Source organism: Suncus etruscus, chromosome 9 (genome assembly GCF_024139225.1).
Source record: "Suncus etruscus isolate mSunEtr1 chromosome 9, mSunEtr1.pri.cur, whole genome shotgun sequence".
Classification (NCBI taxonomy): Eukaryota; Metazoa; Chordata; class Mammalia; order Eulipotyphla; family Soricidae; genus Suncus; species Suncus etruscus.
This window is the reverse complement of record NC_064856.1, coordinates 9,199,859-9,224,285: the sequence shown is the minus strand read 5'-3', so window position 1 is coordinate 9,224,285 and position 24,427 is coordinate 9,199,859. Positions and strand designations below refer to the sequence as shown.

Here is a 24,427-nt window from a genome sequence, read left to right as displayed (position 1 = left end):
AAAGTAAAAAAAAAAAAAAAAAAAGAAAGAAAGAAACAAAAAGTAAGCTTATGGGGCCAGAGAGATAGCACAGCAGTAGGGCATTTGCCTTGCATGCAACGGATCCAGGATCCAGGATGGATGGTGGTTTGAATTCCACATCCCACATCCCATATGGTCCCTCGTGCCTGCCAGGAGCGATTTCTGAGCACAGAGCCAGGAATAATCCCTGAGCACTGCCGGGTGTGACCCCACCCCCCTCAAAAAAAGAAAAAAAGAAGCTTATGTAGAAAGGATACCTTAATGGACCAAGGTCTCCACATGCTTTTCTTTCTCCCTGCCAGTAAAATTTCAGTGGGCTCATCTCAAGCCAGATATTTAGACTCACACCTCTTCAGAAGTCAAAGACTCTGTGGCTGAAAAATAGAATTTCCTGGTACCTCACGAAGGGAAGCATGTAGGTCTTTTAGGGAAAAATAAGTATAAGTATCAAAAATACCTATTATCAGTAGGGCCGGAAATAAAGAACTCTGCTTAGGAGACCTAACCTAGTTGACCTAGGTTCAAGCCCTACCACCACATTTGGCTTCCTGAGCCCTGAGAGGAGTGTTTCCTTAACACAGCGGGTTGTAGCCAAAATCCCCAAAATAAATCATGTTATAAAATGATTATAAATTGCTATAAATCATGTTATAAAAACCCATTGTTTAAAAAAAAAAAAAGGCAGGAGCTATAGCACAGCGGTAAAGCATTTTTGCCTTGAACACGGCCAACACAGGATGAACTCCAGTTCAAATCCTGGCATCATTATAAACTGTCCACAAAACCTTACAACTAGCCAAGAAAATGAGAGTTAACAGAAATAATGGCCTGAGTTTAGATCCCGAAAGCTTCAGATACTGTAGGTTCATCAGGGCAGAAAAATCACTTTAAAATCCTTAAGGATGGTGTGTGGCATAGGGGATGAGGGGTAAGCGAAAAGGAAGACTAAAAATAACCTAGCAGAATGCTAGAAATGACAGTGCGTGAAATACTCAGCACAATTTTGAAACAGCAACTTGGAATAACTGTTGACAAGTGAAGGATTACCAGATGGTTCTTGTCATAGGAAAGAAGATGGGAACTCAGAAAGGGTTATTTATTACTTCAGGGAGGGAGGTTGAGAGAAATGGGATTAACAGACTTTCATAATGGGGCTGGGGAGGTGGTAGTACAGCAGGTAGGACACTTGCCTTGCACACAGCTGACCTGGGTTTGAGTCCCCTAACATCCCATGTGGTCAAGAACACGAACTCTTGAGTGCAGATCTAGGAGTAAATCCTAGATTTGGCACACACACACACACACACACACACACACACACCAAAACACACACCTAGGAATAAATCTAGGTTTGGCAAACACGCGTGCACCACACACGCACACGCACACCCTTGTCCCTGGTTAACTTCATTGCCTAGTATTGGGTGCCCTCTTGTGGAAAGAATCAGATCTGCTTTCTCACTTTCTCTGTTTTATCATTTCACCCTTGAGCCAGATTCCAGGATTGCACTTTCCACACACCCGAGTAATGCATTAAGACCCTCTTTGCACTTTGTTTTTGTGCCAGGGATCTAACCTAAGGCCTTATGCTTATTTTTTTGTGTGTGTGTTTTTTGTTTTGGGGTCACACCTGGCATTGCTCAGGGGTTACTCCTGGCTCTATGCTCAGAAATCGGCCCTGGCAGGCACGGGATTTGAACCACCGGTCTTCTGCAGGCAAGGCAAACGCCTTACCTTCATGCTATCTCTCCGGCCCCATAAGGCCTTATTCTTATAAATCATGTGTTATTCTGGCATACCAACCTTTTCTGAGGCTGCTTTTTTTATTTTGTTTTGGAGGACCACACTTGGCAGTGTTCAGGGGTTACTCCAGGCTCTGCACTCAGAAACAGCTCCTGGCAGGTTCAGGTGACCATATAGGATGCCAGGTATCGAACCTGGGGTGGCCACGTGCAAGGCAAAAGCCCTACACACTGCGCTATATCACTCCAGTCCCTCTAAGGCTGCTTTTTTGCCCATGAATTTAGCTAATGTTCTCTCGATACTTCCTAAGAAGTTACCCCAATTGTCAGGATCATCCCCCATCATTTCCTAAGGGATGCACTCTGGAAATCCCCACAGTCACCCACCACAACGCACGGTGCACGAATAGCTTTTGCCATATCTGCCATCCTGAAATCCCCAGATGTGGCATGGCTGCACTGGCAGTTAGCAAAGTACGCAGGGCTCTTACCAGCCCAGTCCCACTGACTGGTAGCTGCTGGGACCAGGAATTGGTCCACTGTGTGGCCCAGAGTGAAGCCCTAACCTGTTGATTTGTTGCTTCCTCTGCAAATGGGATGCTCGCTCATGATACCCTTTTCATGGGTAAGTATGCTAAGGAAATTTGGTGGGTGTATGCTTCGCAGTGTGAGCTGGGAGATAATGGTAACTCGCCAGTTGGGGGCTCCCCCCAGCACCTGGCTTGGCACTGGGCTAGTCCTTGGGGCAGGTTGGAACGTGTGTAGGTGAGTCAAGGCACAGATGGGAGGAAGGCGAAGAGCAGGTGCAGGATATGGGTGAAACAAAAGCAGGGTTGCAGGTGGTGGAGGGAGCTGAGAGCTCCCCCTCCTGCCTCCAGCCTGTGGTCCCCAGACCCAGCTATTTCACCATCCCAGCACCTGCCACAAAGCAAGTGCCTAGTGACCACTGAAATGAGTCGAAACATCACCAAGAACTTGAAAGGGTAACCTAGCCCTGAAGACTTGGGCTCCCTGCTTCACCGCTAGGTATCTAAGTGATGAAAAACAGGCCAAAGAAGGGGTGTGTGAAAAGGGAAGCAGGCCTGCTCAGCTGGAGGGGGTTGAGGAGAAGAGACAGCACACAGTCAGGATGTGGGGACCTTAAAGGCTGTCAGGGGGGCCGGGCGGTGGCGCTAATGGTAAGGTGCCTGCCTTGCCTGCGCTAGCCTTGGACGGACCGCGGTTCGATCCCCCGGTGTCCCATATGGTCCCCCAAGCCAGGAGCGACTTCTGAGCACATAGTCAGGAGTAACCCTTGAGCGTTACCGGGTGTGGCCCAAAAACCAAAAAAAAAAAAAAAAAAAAAAGGCTGTCAGGAACTCCACCTTGATCCTCATGCTGCAGGCATGAGGTACAGTCCCTGTGGCAGTGTTTTGAAAGCTCCCTCTTGCTGCTGTTTCCCAAGGAATGGGCCAGGCCCAGGCAGGAAGGCCAACAGAAAGGCTGCCGCCATCTTCCAGGCCAGAGATGATGGTGGCCACGACCTGGGGCTCTGAGGAGAGCAAGGTGAAGAGGAGGCAGAATGGGAGGTTGTGGAGAGCAACTAATAGACACACCAAAGATCTGAGAACTGTTATCCTAAAACCTAAAAGTTTATTCTCCCTAAAGCCGGTATTCCAGCCTCTTTGTCAGTCTGCGTCCTACCCACAGTGCTCTGCTCTCTGCCATCTTGAAGCTCCTCATTACCTCAGCACCCTGGCTTCACCTATCACTACAGTCATAGCTCCCTCAGGCAGCCCCTCCCCTGCAGCAGCTTGCCCTGAAGGGTGAGGCTGACAAGGGATACCATCTTTTTTGTTTTATTTTGTTTTTGGGTCACACCCAGCAGTGCTCAAGGGTTACTCCTAGCTTCTGCACTCAGAAATCGCTACTGGCAGGCTCAGGGGGCCATATGGGATGCCGGGATTTGAACCACCCGTCCTGTATGCAAGGCAAATGCCCTACCTCCATGCTATCTCTCTGGCCCTTAAGGGCAATAGCTAATATGTGGCCAAGAAAAGGTTTCTTCTGCTCTTACAGCTGTTTGAGGAAGGAGACTAAGAGCAGCAATTCTCTCCTGCAGGCCAGCTGCCTCTTACCAGGGACTGACAGAGAGCTGTGCCCCCAGGCACTCCACCACCTTCTGAGAAAGGCCCAGAGTTCTTGAAGTGGAGTGGCATGAAGGCAAGCTGACTTGACTTCCTTCTCCCTGCCTTCATCCTAGCCTCTGCCCAGTCATTTCAGAGTCCAGTTTTCCTGTCCTGCCAAGCGGGAACCTCTGCAGCCTTTTTTTCTGCCCTGAAAACACCCGACATCAAAAACCCAGGTAGGGTCCAAGATGCCCCTGTTTTGCTGCAGCCTTTGCCCCTTCAGAGTCCACAACCCCCAGCTTCCCCCACCCCATGCTTCCTCTAGATGGCTCAGAGGGTCTCCCTGAGACTGGCAAGACTGACCCCACCATTCTGTAACTGTTCCTTAGCACTGTAAGGTGGTAGAAATGGTAGCAGGTCCTAGAAGGGAGGGAGAGGGTTTGTGGGGTCTAGCTGGGACCCTAAAATGGCTCTGCACTCTGGCCCCAACTCTATCAGTTACCTTCTGCTTGGACAGGGAGCTAACACTAGAACATCCAACTGACTTTGAGGGCATTGAAAGTAGGAACTACATTCTCTCCCCTTCCCCAGGCAAGACCCCAGAATAAGAGTATAGTCTGAGGGCCCTGACTGAGGAAGCCAGGTGGGTTGTAGAGGAGCTCCTGTGCTTAGCAGTCATACAAAGAGAGGGGTAACTTCGGGGAGGTTCCCTGCTTTAAGGAGAGACTGATACATGCCCCCCCCCCCAAACCTGGTCTATGGCTAAGGAGAGAGGACACAACACCAAAGTTGACCACTATTTTTATTGTCTCTGGGTGAGGATCCTGGGTTGGGTTTAGAGGTATTTAGGGGCAGCAGGTGACTACTCTGGGCCCAAATTATTGCTACTTGGCAAGGTCACCTTGAGGCATCCCACAGTGCCCTGAGTATGGGTGGACATGGACATGCAAGTATTATGCAAAGTACATGCAAGCCAACCCAGGATCCACCAGTGCTTTCAGAATCCAGCAGTCTCGATTCTCTGAGTCTGTGGCGCCGATAGGCCTGGCAGGGCCAGGGCCAGGATCCTTACCCCTCACAGCTGATGGACCCTGCCCAGCCTCGAGGGTTGAGGTCGGGAGAGGAGGTGTTCCTGAGCTTCAGCCTCATTCTGCTGTTGACTGAGGAAGAGCAGAAGCCTGGCCTCAAGATAGCAGAAAAGGTAGTCACCAGGCCTAAAGCCTGTCCAGTCCAGATGGGAAAGAGGCCAGTCACGGGTCACTCAGCAGGCCAAGGACACCAGAATCCAGGTCTCCTGAGCCAGGCAGAAGCCAGAGAGCCCAGAGTTCAGACACACACACACACACACACACACAACATAAACACATCAAACAATACAGATAAAGAAGTAGACAATAACCAGCCATAGGCCCCAGCTGATACTCTCCCTGCTACGCCCACTATGTCTCTGAGAGCCAAGCACAGGGCGGCTCAGAGGCAGCAGCATCCATGGTCTCAGTGCTCAGGTGACCAGTCCAGAAGCTTCAGAGGAGGCAGGCGGGGCCCAGGGTCCTCGGCTTATACAGATCAGGCTCAGTTATTATTCATAATCCACCAGGAGGCTGGGGGTCAGAGGTTAGGGGTCAGAGGCCTTTAGGAACTCATGTCAGCCCCAGATCACAGGCTGCAGAGGCTGAGGACACGTTATACCTGGGAAGAACACAGTCGTGAGAGTGTCCGGGGCCCGCAGGTGGTCGATGAGGATGCGCTGGAAGGTCTTGCTGCAGGCTGACTGCTGGTGCCTGGAGAGACAGGGAGTCAGTGAGGCTGCACCAGGCCCCCACATAATGGCAGACTGTTGGTTAAAGCGCCCCATTGCCCAACCCGTCCTCATTGGTTTCCTCTTCTGGGAAGGACGGGCTCCATGGGAGCTGTAAGAGCACATGAAGAGACCCAGATGCTGGAGAGCAGGGGAACAGCTCAGACATGAGCACTTTCCATAGACCTGATGTTGGCTCCAGCTCCCTGGCTACCTCATTCATGGGAGGTGAGGCTGCTCTCCCCTTCTCTGGGAAAGGAGAGGACTGGGACTCAGAGGGTTTAGGGACCTCTTCTGAGGTCACACAGCCAGCAGCTAAGAGGGGAAACGGAAAATGCTTGACTCGCTCGCTTTCCCAGGGCCTAAGGTGCATACCTTCTCCAGGACGCCTCATCTTGCCAGAACTCGTACAAGGCGTAGGAGGCATTCTCTGACATCCTCTGAGCTGACACACTGTGGGGCCAAACAGACGGCCAGGAATGGGTTGCCACCCGGTCGCCCAGCAGGGCACCCTGGTCTCAGATCCCCAGCGGCTCTCCCCCGCCAAGCCAAGCCAGCCCGGGCGGGCACTCACTGCAGACAGTGGCTCTGGGCGCCCGTGAAATCCATGTAGCAGCTCAGGGCGCGGTGGAAGTCCTGCAGGGCTGCCTCTGCCACTTGCACCTGCCTCTGGGCCACAAGAATGTGCTGGCAAGGGAGGAAGCTGAATGGGCGAGGGCAGAGATCCACACCCACCCTCCAACTTGCAGCTAAGTGGCACCTTCCTAAAGTCAGGCTCCTGCCCCACCCCGGCCTATCCTCCCATCCTCGGTCCTCTGTCCCTCTCTCCTACATTAGGACCCAACTCCACCTCCCTCCGTGAACCCAATCCACTTTCAGACTCACAGAGGCGGGTCCCTTGAGAAGTTCCTCCTCGTGCAAGGGCTCCAGCCGGGGGGCCTGTGAGGACACACGTGTGGGCCTGACCAGGTGGATCCCAGGATGGCCCTGTTGGGGGCCTCCGGCCACTCACCTTGCATTCAAGCTGGTCAATGAGCTCCTGGAGGCGATTGATCTGGAGCCGCCACTTCATTTCGGCTTCTGAGCTCTGCCCTGGTGTGTGTGGTGGGTGGTGGTGGTGGTGGTGAGGAGCCAGCTTTCAGCCCCTCAGACATCTTAGAATAAACCAAACCCTAGAAATGCTGGGTGATAACTAAGCACCCCCCCCCCACCCAGCCTGCCCTCCAACCCCCACAGGCACACCTGTGTCACAGGAGCCTGTCCCACTGGGGGACCAACTGGCGCTCTGTAGGGCCTTGCGCACTGCCCGCCGACTGCCACGGGGCCTGCTTTGCACCTCCACATTCTCTTCCTCTGACCTAAGGGAAGTGAAGATCGGTGGCTGACTCCACCCAAAGCCAGGCAAGGCTTCCAGAGACACAGAGGCATAGCATTAAATGTAGCCACTCCTCTCCACCCTGCTATCCACTCCCGGCACACACTAGAACAGGAATCCAGGTTGCCTACCTGGACCCACGAGCTTGGGCCTCCAGTGTCTCAGCAGCCCCCTCCAGTGAGTTCTGCAGGGCCTGAAGCTGGCTCACTGTCTCCCGAAGGAGGAAGCGTGTCACAAATTGGTCCACTTTGGAAGCTCGTTCATATTCCTGGGGGTCAGAGGGCCAGTCAACAGCTCTCAATCCTGAACATGTCCTTTTCATGTGTTTTGTTATTGTTATATATATAGTTTTGTTATGAGGCCATACCCGGTGATGCTCAGCTCAGGACTTACTTCGGGTTCTAATCTCAGGAATCACACCTGGCAGCCTCATAGGACCATACAGGGTGCTGGAGATCAAATCCAGATTGGCCGGGTGCAAGGCAAGCATCCTACCCACAGTACAATCTCTCTGACCCCAACATACTTTTATTTTCCTTCTGGCTTTTGGGTCACACCCAGCATAATAATCAGGACTCACACCTGGCTTTGCACTCAGAAATCACTCCTGGTGGGCTTAGGAGACCAGAGGAGTGCCAAGGATTAAACCTATGTTGTCCAGTTGTAAGGCAAGTGCCCTACCTGCCTCTACTTGCTACACTATCACTCCAAAACCTCAGGGATCACTGCTGGTGGACTTGAAGGACCATAGAGTGCTGGGACTAGATCTGGGTTGACAGTATGCAAGACAAGCCCTCTATTCAGTTTTATCTCTTCTCCAACCTACCCCCTCCCATCAGACATGTTTCTATTTTTATTTTCTGGGGGTTGTTTTTGCTTTCTTTTGGGGGAACATAGTCATGTTAAGGGATTACTCCTGGTTCTGCACTCAGGGATAACTCCTGGCAATGCTCAGGGAATCAATGCTGAGTATCAAACCCAGGTTGGCTGTGTGCAAGGCAAGCATCCTACCCACTCCACTATCTCTAGTTCCAGATTTTGTTTTGTTTTGGGGGCCATACCCAATGACTCTCAGGGATTAATCCTGACTCTGTGCTCAAAAATTATTCCTGGCGGGGCCGGAAAGGTGGCGCTAGAGATAAGGTGCTTGCCTTGCAAGCGCTACCATAGGATGGACCTCGGTTCGATCCCCCGGCGTCCCATATGGTCCCCCCAAGCCAGGAGCGACTTCTGAGCACATAGCCAGGAGTAACCCCTGAGCATCAAACGGGTGTGGCCCAAAAACCAAAAAAAAAAAATTATTCCTGGCAAGCTCAGGATGCTAGCAATCAAACCCAGGTCAGCCAATGCCAGGCAAACACCCTACCCACTGTGCTCAGGCCTCGCTGTTTTTTATTGGTTATTTGGTTTTTGTGTCACCCCTGGCAGTGCTCCAGAGACCATATGGTATGCTGGGATCAAACTCAGGTCAGGAGCATTCAAGGCAAGTGCCTTAGCTGCTGTACTAATTCTCCTTCAACACGTATCTGAATAAGCAACCACTCAGCTCTCTGCCAGCTTGAGCAAGTCCATCAGGGAAGGGCCTCTGCCTCCTCCATGTCTGGGCACAGCCTTTGTCCCAGGAAAGTCAAAGGATGATTCGTTAGTACTAATATCCTCCTCTGGGACTCCAGGGTCCTTCCCAGTAGGAGCCCCACCTCCAGCTAGCAAGGCCTGGAACTCAGCTAGATCAGTGCTCTGAGATGAGAGGCACAAGAAGAGGGTGCAAGTCACAGGCCAACTGTGACACAATTGAGTTTGAATTCTTGCTCCAACATCATATGGGATGCTGGGATCATACCCAGGCATGCAAGGCAAGTGTGACACCAAGTGACAATTTGTGAAAATAAGGCAATTGTGACACAAAGCAAAACAAGGGATTTATGTGTCCCCATATCATCAGCTGGCCCCAAACTCACTGTGTGTACTTCATTCATCTGTGCCACCAACATGATTCAGAGAGCCGGCCACTGTCCTTGTACATACTTCTCAGCTTTCAGTATTACCCACCTCAATGCAGCCCAAGATGGGCAGAGCTGAGGTGGCTGGTGATAACCCAAGCCCTGTGCATCTTGGGATTCTAAGAGGCTCCCCAAGTTACTCCCTTGATCTCCTGTGCCTCAGTTTCTACCAAATGGGGATAAGGGCCAGGGATATACCCCAGTGTATAGTGCATGTTTCGCTATGCAGTTCCCTGTGATTGATCCCAACGGAAACAACAATGGGCTTGGGAGATTATTCAAAGGGCCAGAGACATACTTTGCAAAATTGGCTTTCATCCTCAGTACCTCTGATCACCCAAGCACCACTGGCAATGACCTCTACCCCAAGGGTCAAGTCACAAGTAGTTCCAAAACACCTGGGTGATCCAAAAACTAAAAATAAATCATAATTTGAAAGATGAGATTAGAATTAGTTATCTATCTCACTGAACTGATGATAAAAAAGCATCTAAATATTATCAAGTAGAACACTGACAAGAGACTTGTGCATTTATACATCTGGCAGCCAAAGATCCTGAGACTTTTCATTCTCTCCCATCTCCGCCACATGCCTATGCAGCATGGGAGGGGAATCCTGAACTCCTCTACAAAGGACCTAAAGTTCCATCTATTCATAGAAGGTTGGTATTCTGCCCTTGACCACTAGTGTTTCCTGGCCTTTTCCCAACCTTGTACTTTCCTGTGGCCTAACCATCCAACCAGATGGCTCCTTTGTCTCAAGCCATAACCCTACTTTAAGTGATTTTCATTTGTGGCCCCCTTAGAAAAACTTGGGGATCCACATTTGGGTCCCAGTTGAGAAATCTCTCTAAAATGCCTTCTCTGCAGATTTGTGTTTGTGTGTGGGCCACACCTGGCAGCACTTAGGGGTTGTTCATGGCTTTGTGCTTGGAAATTACACCTGGCAGGCTCAGGGAACCATATGGGATACCTGGGGATCAAATCTAGGCTGACTGCATGCAAAGCAAAACGCCCTGCCCACTGTGCTATCTCTAGGGCACATGACTAACCAGGATCCCAAAAGATAGTATAGTGGGTAGGGTACTTGCCTTGAATATGGTTCCCTGAAACTAGGAGTGATCTCTGAGCATAGCAGCTGTGCTTAAAAAAACAAACCTCTCAAATAGAGGGGGAACTAAGGGAGGGTACCAGAACCAAACAGATATATGATCACTAAGTAGTAAGTTAGACACAGAGGGGACCACTTACTCTAGCAGCCCGGGGAGGTGAGGGTGGGGGATATGGGATGCAGGATAGGAGTGGGAGTGAAGGGAGGACAAATTTGGTGATGGGAATTCCCCTAATTCAATGTTAATATGTACCTAAAATACTACTGTGAAAGATATGTAAGCAATATGGTCAAAATAAAAATTATACACACACACACACACACACACACACACACACACACATATATATATATATTTATATATATATATATATATATATATATATATATATATATATATATAAACCTAACCAGTTGCTATTGGCTTCAGTCAAAGCCATCCAATATACCATATTTTCTGGCGTATAAGATGACTTTTGAAACAAAAAAAAGTTAACCGAAAATCGGGGGTCGTCTTATATGCCAAGTATATCCCAAAAAATGTTTCAATATGCCGCTAAACGAAAATTGTCTGAATATTGCCACAAAACGAATTTTCCAACTCCATCCTGCACCAATCACTGCAAGGCTGCTCGGACCACCTCTCTAACTCAGCCAATCCAAGCAGGCTTTTGATGCATGCAGATTAGACAATGTTCTGGACCCGAATCTACACTGTCAAAAGCCTGCTCAGATTGGCCAGAGTCAGAGAGGAAGTCTGTTACAGTATAAACTTTTTTTTTTTTTTTTTTTTTTTTTTTTTGTGGTTTTTGGGTCACACCCGGCAGTGCTCAGGGGTTATTCCTGGCTCCAGGCTCAGAAATTGCTCCTGGCAGGCACGGGAGGACCATATATGGGACGCCGGGATTCGAACCGATGACCTCCTGCATGAGAGGCAAACGCCTTACCTCCATGCTATCTCTCCGGCCCCACAGTATAACCTTTGGACCTTTGCTTGTTGGGATTGGCTCACTGTGGTACATTCAGTTGCAGCACAGGAACGTTCTGTCTGATACAGCGAATAGAGGCCTAAACCTATGTGTTAACTGCAAAATTAGGGGGTCGTCTTATATGCCCAGTCGTCTTATACGCCGGCAAATACGGTACATACCCACTCTGTATCATGCCCAAGCAGAATTTCAGTTAATCCTACAGCTATTTACAAGATTCATAACTTATCCTGGTTTTAAGTTTGTTTTATTTGGGGTCATACCAGAGGATTTCTCAGAGACTATTTCTAGCACACTGTTCAGAAAATACTCCTGGAGGTGCTTGGTGGATCCAACTCAGACCTGCTACATGCAGAGCACATGCTCAGCCCACCGGACCATCTTCCCAGACTCTGACACCACTTTGCAGATGAGAAGACTAAAGCTCAGAGCTACTTGATTGCTTTGACCAGGGCCATCAGTGAGTTAGTGTTGGAGCAAGAATTCAAACCCAAGCCACAGAACTTCCTCTCTGCTCACCCCTCAATTCCTTACCAAAATGCCTCACCTATGATCAACCACCCAGACTGTTTTGTTTTTGTTTTTTTGGGCCACACCCGTTTGATGCTCAGGGGTTACTCCTGGCTAAGTGCTCAGAAATTGCCCCTGGCTTGGGGGGACCATATGGGACACCGGGGGATCGAACCGAGGTCCTTTCCTTGGCTAGCGCTTGCAAGGCAGACACCTTACCTCTAGCGCCACCTCGCCGGCCCCTTGTTTGTTTGTTTGTTTTGTTTAACCACCCAGACTGACAACTGAAGACCCAAGACCAGAGATCACAGAAGTGACCATTCAACCCAGTCTGTGGTTGGGGTCTGCAGGCAGTGAAGTCAGCGTGAGATCACAAAGGCCATCCAGGCCAAAGCATAAAACAACAGCGGGCCAGCGCAGCCAGAGTGGTTACCAGCCCGGCCACAGAAATCAGCAGTTCCCGCAGAGGGTCAGAATGGCCGAGCAGTCCGGCAGGGAGAAAAGGGACTCCAAGGACAAGACCAGGATCAAACATTCCAGCCACAGGCGGGTGGGTCCAGGGAACCCAGACAAGATAGGTGAGCATCTGGGGGAGAGGTCTGGCCTCCCCCAGACCTACAGCATTTGTAGGGAGAAACAGGCTAGACTAGAGTACTACTAGAGCTCAGGGCACGGGAAGCCCCTTTGCTCTCCCTTTCCTGCTCCAAATTCAATCTTTTTTCTCTTCAAGCTCAGAGATTGGGACTCTGGGCATGGGAACATGGTGGCTGAGGGTCCCAGCAGCCAGTGGAGGACACAAGTGACACTTGCAGTAGGGGTCTTGGATGAAAGGTCCAGATGGCAGGTGCCGCAAAAAAAGCACAAGTGGCAGTCCTGGTCTAGGGTGGGTGAGAGACCCTGAGAGGAGATAAGGGCTCTTTCCCTCACACCCCACCTGCCTCCTCTCCTCCTCCAGATCAAGATCGTGGTCTTTTCCCAAGCCGGGCGACAATCACAGGCACAGATGGTGGGCAACCTTGGCACGCAGCCCAGGAGGCTGAACGAGGACACGGCGGGCTCCCCAGAAGCCCCCCCTCATGCAGCAGGGCTCTGGTGACACCGGCCCAGGACACGAAAGCTGCCTCGAGTGGAAGGTGAAGATGCTTAAGATCTGGCTGCTGTTGCGGGACGTGCCACGAGAGCAGGCACGCTGCATGGAGGACGAGGCTGGAGTCATGGTCGTGCCAGCCCCCAGCAGCTCCTGCTGACCAGGAGTGGGCCCCAGTGGTATCAGTGGCCCCAGACAGATAAAGAACATTAAGAACTCACAGCCTCAGGCCTGGAGAGATAGCACATCGGCGTTTGCCTTGCAAGCAGCCGATCCAGGACCAAAGGTGGTTGGTTCAAATCCCGGTGTCCCATATGGTCCCCCGTGCCTGCCAGGAGCTATTTCTGAGCAGACAGCCAGGAGGAACCCCTGAGCACCGCCGGGTGTGGCCCAAAAACCAAAAAAGAAAAAAAAGAACTCACAGCCTCCATGCAGCTTGCTAGCTCTGTCCAAAGTGCGGGGTTGGGATGAGGGAAACCTAAGGCCCAGAGCCAACCTTCCCAGTGGCCTTACTGTAGAATCCCTGGGGTGGGGGTGGGGTTCTCCGTGGCACACCCCAACTCAGTAAACCAGAGATGAGTGAGGTTCTGCAAACCTAAGCTTCTGGCAGAGCCCACTATCTCTGAGCCCCAGCATTCAGAGACAGGCCGTCCTGCCAGGCTGCAGGTTGCCTCCCTAGTTCACCTCTGTGGGCAGGATCCATTGCTGCTGCTGCTGCTCACGAGGCTCAAGCCAACTTCAACCTCTCATGCTGGCCTGGTCTTTGGAGCCTGCAGCCTGCCTTCTGCAGCATGATCAGTCTCAGCAGGTTCCTTTCGAAGTGGCACTCCTCTCACTGACATATAAGCCCACTTTCTGCTGAAGAGGCACTTTGCTGAATGCCAACACTTGTATGCCCTCCACATAAATGCTTCTCTCTGATTGACCCAAAGCATCGCCCCACCCATTCCCCACGCCCACCTGGACTCAGCTTGCATCTACCTGGTCAGGAGCAGTTTCCTCATTGTGGCCACGTTGCCTGACTGATGGCCCCATCGGTCCTATCGGTCCTATTGGTCCTATCGGCCTCTTTCCTGGCACAAGAACTGAGACTGTTTTCCTCATAAAAGCGCACAGGCTGAAGCCCGTCTTCAGGTTAAAGCCTCTCTCACAGTGGCTAGTCAGTGTGCCCCATCCCTGCACAGCCAGTCCTGCTTCAACCCTTGCTCCTCCTACACTATCAGCCCCTGTAACCAGCTCCCTGTTGCCGAAGCAGAAATAGGTCTTCTCTATGATGAGCATGATCCTAAAGAGAGTGCGAACAAGCGGCTGCTCCAGGGCATGAAGATCGCTAGTACCTTTGTGGAGTGGGGGGATCCCAGTCCAGAACACTGAGACTCAGACTTATTCAGGGCTACAAAGTCAGTTGCTCAGGCCCAGGCAAACCCCTGAAAATGGTTTACTTTTGTGGGCTACCAGTCCCCACCTGTACCCAAGCCCCCAGAGCTGGCCAGAGTACAATGCGAGGAGTCAGCATTGGTTTCACACTCCTGCTTTTGGCAGTCTCCCAGGAGAGAGACCAGATCCCGGAGTTTGAGGTTGTGTGTGGCTTGGAGGGATGGGCTGGAGGGAACAGGCTGGCAGAGGGCACAGAATGCTAAGAACTGAGGTCACAAAGGATTCAGTTCAAGTTCTCTCCCCTTCCCACCTTCACAATCAGGAATTACCTCACTGCTTCTGGGAAACCCAGGTGAGAATTATCAGGACAGGGCCAAGGACTTCAAGGCCAGGCTAGATTCCTGGGTCACTGAATAGAAACTTGTTTTCTTGGAAGCCGGAGAGATAGCATGGAGGTATGGCATTTGCTTTGCATGCAGGACGGTGGTTCAAATCCTGGAATCCTATAGGGTGCCCCGAGCCTGCCAGGAGCGATTTCTGAGCATAGAGCCAGGAGTAACCCCTGAGTGCTGCTGGGTGTGACCCTCCCCCCCCCCAAAAAAAAAACTTGTTTTCTTGGTTACCACCATGTTCCCTCACTTCCAGGGTTGTGTGGCTCCCTGCCCAACAGCTTCTCAAGATCTAGGATCTGACCTAGCTTCAGGCCTACCTCTGTCTGGGAGTGGAGCCACACGGCCAAAGAGCATCGACCTGTCCAGTCCGGAGAGGAGGGGCCAGCGAGCTGAGCCCAGAGGAGGAGGCAAGGATGGAAAGGGAACACTGACTCCCATGCCAAGAGTGGGACCACAGGCCCATGAGGTCAGAGTCCAGCTGAACTATCTAGTTCCATAGCCCAGGGAAGTGGTGATCCTTGATCTTGCTCCAGGGACAGAGCCCAGAGCAGCAGCGGAGCCTGAAGGTGGCATCTGTGCAGGGGCACCGCCTGGACCGCCGGTTGTCTTCCCTGGGTCGCATCGCGGTGGTGGTGGACCAAGGATCTGGCTTCGTCAAGGCGGGCTTCGCGGGTGAGGCACGACCACGCCTGGTGCTCAAAAGTTCCAGCTTGGTGCCCACGGGCCTGCGGGGCTGCAAGCTGGCCGATGGCACGGTGCGGGCGCACCCAATCAAGCACGGCGTGGTGGTGGACTGGGAAGCCCTGGAGGGCTTGTGGGAGCGCCTGTTGGTGGGCGGCCTGCAGGTGTGCCCGGAACAGTGGCCCGTGTTAGTGAGCTACTCACCGACATCGCCACCTTCTGCCCGCGAGCGGGTAGCCGAGCTGCTATTCGAGGCCCTGGCAGTGCCTGCCTGCCACATGGCCAGCACCGCCTTGCTGGCACTCTGCTCCACCGGCGCGCTCTCGGGGCTGGCAGTAGAGGCCGGTGCCGGCGTGTGCCATGCCACCCCGGTCTATGCGGGCCACTCCTGGCTTGAAGCCACCTACCGCATGGACGTGGCCGGTAGCACCCTGTCACGCTACCTGCGGGAACTGCTGGTGGCGGCCTGTCCTGATCTGCGGTGGCAGGACCTGTCCCGCAAGGCCATCACACGGCTCAAGAAACGCTTCTGCTATGTCTCCCAAGACTTCGAGCGTGACCTCCGGAATCCTGCCTGCCAGCACCCGGCCAGCTTCTACCTGGCCAGCGGGTACAGGGTCTGCCTCAGCAGCGAACGCTTCCGCTGCCCGGAGCCCATCTTCCAGCCGGGTCTGCTGGGACAGAATGGGCCAGGATTGCCCACACTGGCTTTCCAGGCACTGCAGAAGGTGCCCCCCACGCTGCGGAGGCGCCTGGCCAACACCGTGGTGCTGGCCGGAGGCTCCACACTCTTCCCTGGCTTCACTGAGCGTCTGCATAAAGAGCTGGAGGCCCGGTGCCAGCAGCATGGTGACCGAACACTGCAACCACACCTGGTGGCTGACCCTGGGCGAGGCACGGCCGTGTGGACAGGCGGCTCCATGATGGCCTCGCTGCACTCCTTCCAATGCTACTGGATGACCCGGGCCATGTACCAGGAGTACGGCTCCAGGCTGGTGTACGAAGTATTCAATTGACTGGACTGATGAGGTACACACTGCATGGAGCATCAGGTGGGCGGCAGCAGCTCAGGGGGCTAAGCCACAGCCGTATCAGGCTGGGAGAGTGGATAAAAGTCTTAACTGACTGCAGTTGGCATCATTATGTGGTGATGATGGTCATCCCTTCCCCTTTTGGGGCACAGCAGTTGGAACCCCTCACTTTGCTCTACATTTTGACTCTTCACACTCTAGTGCCAGCTTGAAAAACGCCTCTAGCTGCCTACCCAGGACCCTGTTTCTATGGTAACAAGACAGCCAATGCCCACATTTGCAACCAGGCCATGTAGTCGAAGTCCTTGTCACATGACAGCCCCAAATTCACTACCTGTTGACACATTTCAGCAAGGCCCAAAGGACCACCCTTTCCTAGGATCAAAATGATAATATATAGAGGCTAGTTGCTTGCCTTGCATGTGACTGACCTGAGTTTGATCCCCAGCACACCTCCTATGGTCTCCTAGGCTCACCAGGAGTGATCCCTGAGGTCAGAGCCAAGAGTAAACCCTGAGTATTTCCAAGAGGGTGGGGAAAGACCCTTTTACCAAACTCCTACATCCCACGTGAAAACAACCAGAAGCGGAAGGAAAAGTCCTTCCCTAGCTGTGGACTATGATGGTCACTGACTAGCTGAGGGCCTCAGTTTCCCCTGTCATAAGGCATCAGTCAGTCCCTCCTCCCATTCCTTACTAAGAGCTATGGGACAGAATAGGGATGTAGGTCTGGGACAGACATGTGAAAAACCCTGAGTTAGATACCTGAAGACAGATAGATAGATAGCATACATAGACACACAGACACACACACACCCCGCACACCTGACAGGTGTGGGGACATTTTTTCCCTGGTATGCTCATTGAAGGCAAGTACTCTACCACTATGAGATTTTTAAATCACCATCCAAAGACTAGGAAGCCTCAGCTGTGAGCACGCAAAAGTGGGTACACATGGTCCGTCCTACTCAGGCCCGTCCTCTGTCCTCCTGCTCCCACACTCCACATGTGGGATCACACCCATCTTCAGGCCATCTCAGCTGGGTCTGGCCTTAGTACTCTACAAACAAATCTGGCTAATGGCAATGACAGCAGTTGCAACTTTGAGTATTAAGCCGGGCATCGTTCTGGATACTGAGAACTATGGAAAACAAAACACGAAATGCCCTACCTTTGTGCTTATTTAATGGACACAAAAATATGGATGGAGATAGGTGCTCTTATCCCATTTAGAGATGATGAAGCCAACACCTGGTCAAGGTAGAAGGCCAGACCCACATTGTGGGCTCTCTGCCTTCACCCCTCACGTCTCCACTCACCAGCTTGGTGGCGTCCATGGCCGTGAGCACAGCACAGTTCAGTGACTCCAAGGCAGCCAACACAGGCCGGTAGAGTCCCAGGTGTTCAGAGAAATAGTCTACAGCAGAGTGGGGAGGGGGGCACAAAAGTTACCAGTCAGGCCTCAGATCCTGAGCCCACCCCATCCTCTCCCCCCTTCCACCCTTCATGACACCCCCACCATCCCAGGGCACCCAAGAAAGCTGTCTCTGCTAGCGTACTCACCACAAAGTTTCTCTGTTTCCAAGTTGCTAGAGGGGAGAAAGGACACCTTTAAGTCCCTCAGCCTGGGCTGGTAAACTGGGACTTTGCAGATAACTTGCTGCCCCCTCCCCACCTCACTCAACACAAAGGAGGGAGCTTCTGCCTTCACAGGGTGACCGCAGGAGAGCAAGGACATCACCAACCCAGCAAACAGAGGCCACGGGCAAAAATTCAGCCTGCCTCTGAGCCTCGGGGGAACTTCAGGCAGTGGGAGATAACTGTGCATACAGCCCGAGAGAGCAGTCAGAGCTGGAAAGACTGAAGAAATCAAGGGAGGATTTAGATATGCCTCAGTAATCAGGAAGGGCTTCCCGGAGAATGCTCCATAAGTGAGGTCCTGAACGAGGAATCAAGGGTGTTTGGTTCCAGAGTGGGAGCAGTAGGAATCCAGCCCAAGTCTTAGGACAGGGAGGACGAGGGGTCCTAAATGTCACGGCAACTCAGGAGTCTAGAATGGATTCTAATGGGGCAGCCAGCAGCAATGACAGCTGCACACCCCAACCCCTCTGAGGAAGGCTGGGGAGGAAAGCAAGAAACCTGCATCCAGATCTGCTGCTGGAGGAGCATATATGGTGAGGCGTGTATGTGTGGTGAGGCGTGTATGCATACACACCTGTACCCATGCGTGCAGGTAGGCCCAGCTGTCCCCAGGCTGCCTCTGATCCCTGCAGGAAGTGGGAATGGGGAGAGACCTGTGGGCTGAACCACAGGTGGTGACTCAGGCTTGGCTATTTTGGGGTCCCAGCTGGAAGCAGTGTGATAGGCAAGGCTGGAGACAGGGAGGGAGAAGGTGGGTGGAATAAGCTGGCACTAAGCCCTGACCCACTCCATAAGGACCAAGGCAGCAGGGGACACAGCGGGTTGGGACCAGCTCACTAGCCCCCCACACTACTCACTCTGTGGGCTGCCCATCGATGCCACTGAACAGCTCCTGCAGCTCCCTTGGGCTGAGAACCCCGTCAGCAAAATAATTCTGGAATTCCTCAAAGGAGAGCTTCCCATCATCTGGACAGGGCAATGGGCAGTCAGTGTCTCCCACCCCTACCTATATCCATCACCAGGCCCACGTTTCCAGAAGGCCTTGTGGTCTTCCACAGGCACCCCAGATAGAACAGGGGTCTAAGTCAGGGGGGGGGGGTCCTGACTGCAGGAGTCCAAGACAGGGTCCCAGATGTGCCCACCAAAGACAGGACTCACTATACAGCCTACCCAGGAGACAGCACAGGGCAGAAACTTAGTGTTTGTCAGGCAGAGAAACAAATGCATGGTCTAGCACCTAGCCAGATCATGGCAGAGCCCCCAATGCCATTTGGGAGGATTTCTATGCCCTGGTCTCTGTCCTCCCTGCCAGCCTGCCAAGCCTTGGTAGGAGCTACAGGCTCAGCCCAGTCCTTTCCAGAGGAGATTCAAGCAGGCAGAGATCTTCCTAAGGGTTGGTGGCCCTGTAAAAAGTAACAGGCTGGCTGCAGAGGGATGCCCTCCCCATCACAGAGACATGTCACAGGCTGTGAACAGCACTGTTGGGAGATGGAGACCAGGGTAGGAAAAGGCAAGCCACCTCAGTTAGAACCTGGTGTCCAAGTAAGATAGGGCACCTGAAGCAACAGCTGGGCACTAGAGCTTAGGCTCTTCCTCCAATATAGAGAGAGCAAAGGGGAAAGGCAAAGTAGGGGTCGCTCCTGCTATAAAAGACTGGAACAAAAAAATCTGGGACTGGAGTGGAGGCATGGCCAAGGCTTGCTGCCCCAGGCCAGGTTCACCTATAGAAGGTAGGTGCCTGCTGGGTCCCCCAAGAACTCCCGATTTCATTTTCAAGGTACTTCACACCATACCAGGGATGGAGAACTTGTGCCAAGCTTTATGTTACCCAAACCCTCCGGGAGGTCCACATGCTTGGCAGGTGGAAGGTTGCAATACCCTCAAAAGCCCTAGTAATCGGGGCCAGAGAAATAGTCCAGAGGGTAGAGCACTTACCTGCCTGCAGAGGGGTAAGCCCTGTGCACCACCCAGAGTGACCCAATAACCATCCCCCCAAAAAACCCATATGGACATAATCTCTCAATAAGGTCTCATATTGTCCCACTGTCCTATATCCCTCACATAGATCCTGGGAAATAAAGTGGAACTGAGTTCAAGCCCCTTAAAAGTCCCTGCTTTGCCTCCCTGGGGCTCTGCTGCTTTGACAAGTGGAGGAGCTCCACAGAGGGTAGCCAGAGTAGTTCAGACATAGAAAGCACTGCTGCCTGGGAACAAGCCTCTGCAAAGCACATTCTGCCTGCCCCTCCTAGGGGCCATGTTTGGCTCAGAACTCTCCTCCAGGAAAGATGCATGATTGAGTTTCGTACTGCAGTTCCCCAATGATTCTTTTCTTTTTTTATTTGTTTGTTTTTGTTTTTGTTTTTGAGGTCACACCCATTTGATGCTCAGGGGTTACTCCTGGCTAAGCGCTCAGAAATTGCCCCTGGCTTGAGGAGACCATATGGGATGCTGGGGGATCGAACCGCGGTTGTGATCTTTCCTTGGCTAGCGCTTGAAGGCAGACACCTTACCTCTAGCGCCACCTCACCGGCCCCCCAATGATTCTTTTCCACTCTGAAATGTTCCCCAAACCTCCTGCCTGACCCTGGACTGCTATTAGGGTAACCCCCACTACCACATCTCCATCCCCCATACTCACCATTCTTGTCTGCTCTGCGGAAGACCTAGAGGACAAAGGGACATGGGTGGGAGGAGGTCCCCCCAAATTCAATAAGCTCCTCCAGATCCTATTTTACCTCAAGTGCATTTGCTCCCACTGAGTCCCTACCCCCTGCCCAGATCCACCAGGCTGCAGCTCCTGCTCAGGCAGCACAGGAAGGGCACACAGCAGGCCCCAGGGTTTGCTCTCCCCTCCCGCAGGGCCAGCTCCTGTCACCCCATCTCCCACACACCCAGCTCCCCCACCCCATCCTGAGTCCTGGCTGGCATAACAGCCTTTGGCAAAGATGCATCTCGGAGATGGGAAGAAAGCCAAAATGCAGCTTAAGGGTCCGGGGCACCTGGTCCGCACCTGAGTCCTGAGTCCACTGTAGGCCACGGCCCATCCTACATGCTAGCTAGCTCTTTTCCTGGGGGCTTTTTGGGCCAGACCCCTCTGGAGTGTCTTAGCTTTCCCATTTCGGGGTTGTGGGGAGAGCTAGTTAATTCTTCAATGACAGGGGCTTCCTATGACGCTGAGTAAAAGCCTTGGGCATGCATGTGCGTGTCTGTGTGTGTACATAAAAGAGGAAAGAGGGCTGCGGACACGCACTCACGAGAAATAGATATGAGGTAGAGGACAGAGAAGAGCAGAGTCAAGCCAAGGTGCTCCCTCCTCCAGAATCCTGAGACCCCACACCCCCAAAGCACCACAGAGAATAGAACAGCAAGGTCTGGCAGGGGGACTGGGGACAAAGCCCCATAAGCCCCCGATATCCAGGCACGAGAGACTGAGTACAGGAAGACCTGCCCAACTCTACTATGCCTCATGGCCCCCTGGGACAGAGGACACTCGGGGTGCACAAGGGGTGGTGGGCTGTGAGTGAGAACACCTGGGGCCACACCCCACAGCCTTGCCTGTGGGTGATCTCAGACACCCCTAACTCCTCAGACCTGCAGTGGCCAACAGCGGGGAAAGGTCAGGCCCCTCTCTGGCCAGGGCAGTGGTCAAGGTGCTGAGTCACTGGGGCAGTGGGTAGTGGGCAGAACCTGGGTGCAGGAGCTGGCAGGGGAGGGTTCAGGATGGGGGTGCAAAATGCCCAGAGGCTGGGGTAGGAACTGAGGGCTGGCCTGGAGACTCCAGGGGTCCCATGGAGATCTGGGTTGCCCTGCGAGAGATGCCAGACCACAAGCTGGAACCCCAGCCCCGGTGCGGTGCTGTGAACAGACTGCGTGGCCTTCCAGGCTGGGCTGCAGGAGGGACAGGGTGCCCGCCTATGCTCAGGCACAAAGGGGGCTAGAGTTCCCACTTCCTCGGACATGGGAAGGTGGGCTCGGGGAAGAGATGGGAGTGGAGGACTTCAGAGGGACAGAGGCGCTGGGGATGCGGGCACAGGGAGTCACGACAGTGGGAGGGAAGCTGAGCCCGGCAGCGAGGGGGGTTCCCCGCCAAGCCCCCCTACTCACATCCTGGAAGAGCGCGTGTCCGGCGGACACTGCGGGGGTCCGCGGAGTGCGGGGCGAGGGCGGCCGGACCAGGCACACGGTGAGCAGCCCCGCGCAGGCCATGGCGCCAGCCAGACTCGCTCCTCTGGCTCCGGCTGCTGCTGCGGATCCAGGCTCGGAGGCTGCGGACTCGGGGGACAGGTGGGGGGAGGACGGGAGGGGACCTAGAGCCCATTGGTGCTGCCGCACCGAGGGCCCCACCCCACAGCTCCGCCCACCCCCAGGCACCAGCAGGAGGGGGCCCTAGATTGCAGACCCACCCCACACAACGCCCCCAACTTCATCTCAGGGCCTCTACTCTACACACATAGACACACAGCATCCATATATTGGCACAACTCAGTGACTCCAGGTGGGAGAAGAAAAATATCCCCAAATGACCTGCACCTCTGAGCACTGCAAAGTGAGGGTCATAAGTGGACATCTTTTAGGGCTATTGTGGGAATTCACTCGTCTTAAATCGGTCAGGTTGAGCAATCTGACCAGTAGGACCAGTTCCCTTTCCCCTTTCAGCCACTCTGGCTCCAGCTTCAGAGCCATCCCCGCTGCATTTCAATCCTATGCCTCTCCTCTCCCAGCAGCCCACACATGGCCCACACTTCATCTCAAGGACCTCTGGCCTGCTCCCTCCTTCCCTAGTTGGTCTTTTTTTTTTTTTTTTTTTTTTTTTGCCAAGGTTCTTGAGGCTCAGGGGTTATTCCTGGTTCTGCACTGAGGAATTACTCCTAGCAGTCGTCAGGGGGCCATTTGGAGTGCTGAAATGGAACCCTGGTGGGCCACGTGCAAGGCAAGTAACCTTACCTGATGTACCATCTCTTTAACCCTCTGCTCTCAATGTGTTTACTTCAGCTAATGCCTACAGAGCTCAGCTCCGTATCTTCCAAAGCACCCTCCCTGATTTTCCTGTTCAAGTCTTCTTAATCCAACCCTGAGAGCCCCAGAAGGGAGAACAAGTATCCCTAGAACTGTAGCGACGGGGTTGGATAGTACAGTGGGTGGGGAATTTGCTTTGCATGTAGCCAGGTTCAATCACTGACATCCCACATGGTTCCCCAAACTCACCAGGAGTGACTGAGTTCAGCCAGGAGTAACCCAAGAGCGTCACGGGTGAGGCCCCCCAAACAAAAGCAGGCTGGAGCACTAGTACAGTGGATAGGGTGTTTGCCTTGCACGTGGTCAACCCAGATTCGATTCCTGGGATTCCAAATGGACCCTTGATCAACACTAAGAATAATTCCTGAGTGCAGTCAGAACCACTGAGCACCGACAGGCATGGCCCCCAAACATTACAAAAAACAACTATAAAATGACAGACTAAGGGCCCTGAGAGATAGCACAGCAGTGTTTGCCTTGCAAGCAGCTGATCCAGGACCAAAGGTGGTTGGTTCGAATCCCGGTGTCCCATAGGGTCCCCCGTGCCTGCCAGGAGCTATTTCTGAGCAGACAGCCAGGAGTAACCCCTGAGCACCGCCAGGTGTGGCCCAAAAACTAAAAAAAAAAAAAAAAAAAAAAAAAAAAAGACAGACTAGCTGCTTGTAGCAAACATTTACAAATACCCAAAAAGACATCTTCAAAGGGGGGGGGGGGAGAAGAAGGAACATCTTCAAAGAACACAGCCATCCAGGAACCTCTGGGGTGGGAAGTTCATTTTCTACAATAAAATCACTGGATCAAGCTTTTTTGGATGTGCCTGTGCCGGTGATGGTACATCAAAAGTCAGGGCTACTAACTACGGGTCAGGAGTCACCCCTTATCAACGGACAATATACAATATCGGGGAATTAAATCACGGGCCAGCCACATGCAGGAACAAACATACTTTACTTGGCACACTACACAGGGCAGTTTGTTGGTCTTTATTTTTGGGGGGTGAGGGGGTATTTGGAACCATACTCAGGTGCTCAAGAGCTATTTCTGGCCTTTTTTGAGGGGGGGTTGAATCACACCCGGCAGCACCCAGGGGCCACTCCTGGCTCTATACTCAGAAACTGCCCCCCCCCCAGAGGCTCAGGGGACCATATGGGATGCCGGTATTCGAACCACCATCCTTCCACACGCAAGGCAAACAGCTTACCTCCATGCTATCTCTCTGGCCCCTATTCCTGGCTTTCTTCTACCTCCTAGTGGCTGGGGGAACTTTATCTGGCACTAGGGACAAAATTTAGGTTTGGTGGGATGCAAGCAAGCACCTTAACCACTGTATTCTTTTCTAGCCATGGGTAAGGTTTGATTTTCCTTTGTGGGGGAGGAGTAACAAACTCAAGAGGTGTCAGAGGTTTCAGGAATCATACCTGGCAAGTCCAGCATTTGTGGTACTGGGGGTTGAATCCAAGTGAGCTTTGTTTACCCATTATGCAATCTCTCCAGTCCCAAATATACCTACCTCTCTTTTGGGGCCATGACTAGCAAAGATCAGGGCTTC

The 24,427-nt window shown here is 52.8% G+C and overlaps 2 protein-coding genes across 3 annotated transcripts; one reads left to right on the top strand and one right to left on the bottom strand.

Annotated features, from left to right (window-relative positions):
• Positions 1-4,655: 4,655 nt before the first annotated feature.
• Positions 4,656-22,152, bottom strand: NECAB3 (N-terminal EF-hand calcium binding protein 3). Of its 2 annotated transcripts, XM_049779311.1 has the most exons (13): positions 21,967-22,151; positions 20,501-20,525; positions 18,720-18,828; positions 17,785-17,810; positions 17,541-17,638; positions 7,176-7,312; positions 6,912-7,027; positions 6,682-6,761; positions 6,555-6,608; positions 6,244-6,356; positions 6,045-6,122; positions 5,561-5,652; positions 4,656-5,472 (listed from the first exon to the last, which is right to left on the bottom strand). In XM_049779311.1, the coding sequence occupies exons 1-13, from the start codon at positions 22,066-22,068 to the stop codon at positions 5,444-5,446; spliced, it is 1,059 nt and encodes a 352-aa protein (XP_049635268.1). In that variant the 5' UTR covers positions 22,069-22,151; the 3' UTR covers positions 4,656-5,443. The 2 variants fall into 2 exon arrangements, with proteins under 2 accessions (XP_049635268.1, XP_049635267.1); XM_049779310.1 differs by having other exon boundaries at positions 4,656-5,652; positions 21,967-22,152.
• ACTL10 (actin like 10) lies at positions 12,794-16,207 on the top strand. The gene is made up of 4 exons (XM_049779474.1): positions 12,794-12,871; positions 13,876-14,074; positions 14,789-14,955; positions 15,044-16,207. The coding sequence occupies exons 1-4, from the start codon at positions 12,794-12,796 to the stop codon at positions 16,205-16,207; spliced, it is 1,608 nt and encodes a 535-aa protein (XP_049635431.1).
• Positions 22,153-24,427: the final 2,275 nt, after the last annotated feature.

Coding starts and splice junctions, on each gene's coding strand:
- ACTL10 (XM_049779474.1), top strand. CDS start 12,794: ATGCTTAAGATCTGGCTGCTGTTGCGGGACGTGCCACGAGAGCAGGCA. Junction 14,075..14,788: donor CCAGGGCATGAAGATCGCTA/GTACCTTTGTGG, acceptor CCTGCCCAACAG/CTTCTCAAGATCTAGGATCT. Junction 14,956..15,043: donor CACTGACTCCCATGCCAAGA/GTGGGACCACAG, acceptor ATCTTGCTCCAG/GGACAGAGCCCAGAGCAGCA.
- NECAB3 (XM_049779310.1), bottom strand. CDS start 22,068: ATGGCCTGCGCGGGGCTGCTCACCGTGTGCCTGGTCCGGCCGCCCTCG. Junction 17,639..17,784: donor GGAAACAGAGAAACTTTGTG/GTGAGTACGCTA, acceptor ACTCTGCTGTAG/ACTATTTCTCTGAACACCTG. Junction 7,313..17,540: donor CCATGGACGCCACCAAGCTG/GTGAGTGGAGAC, acceptor TCTGACCCCCAG/GAATATGAACGAGCTTCCAA.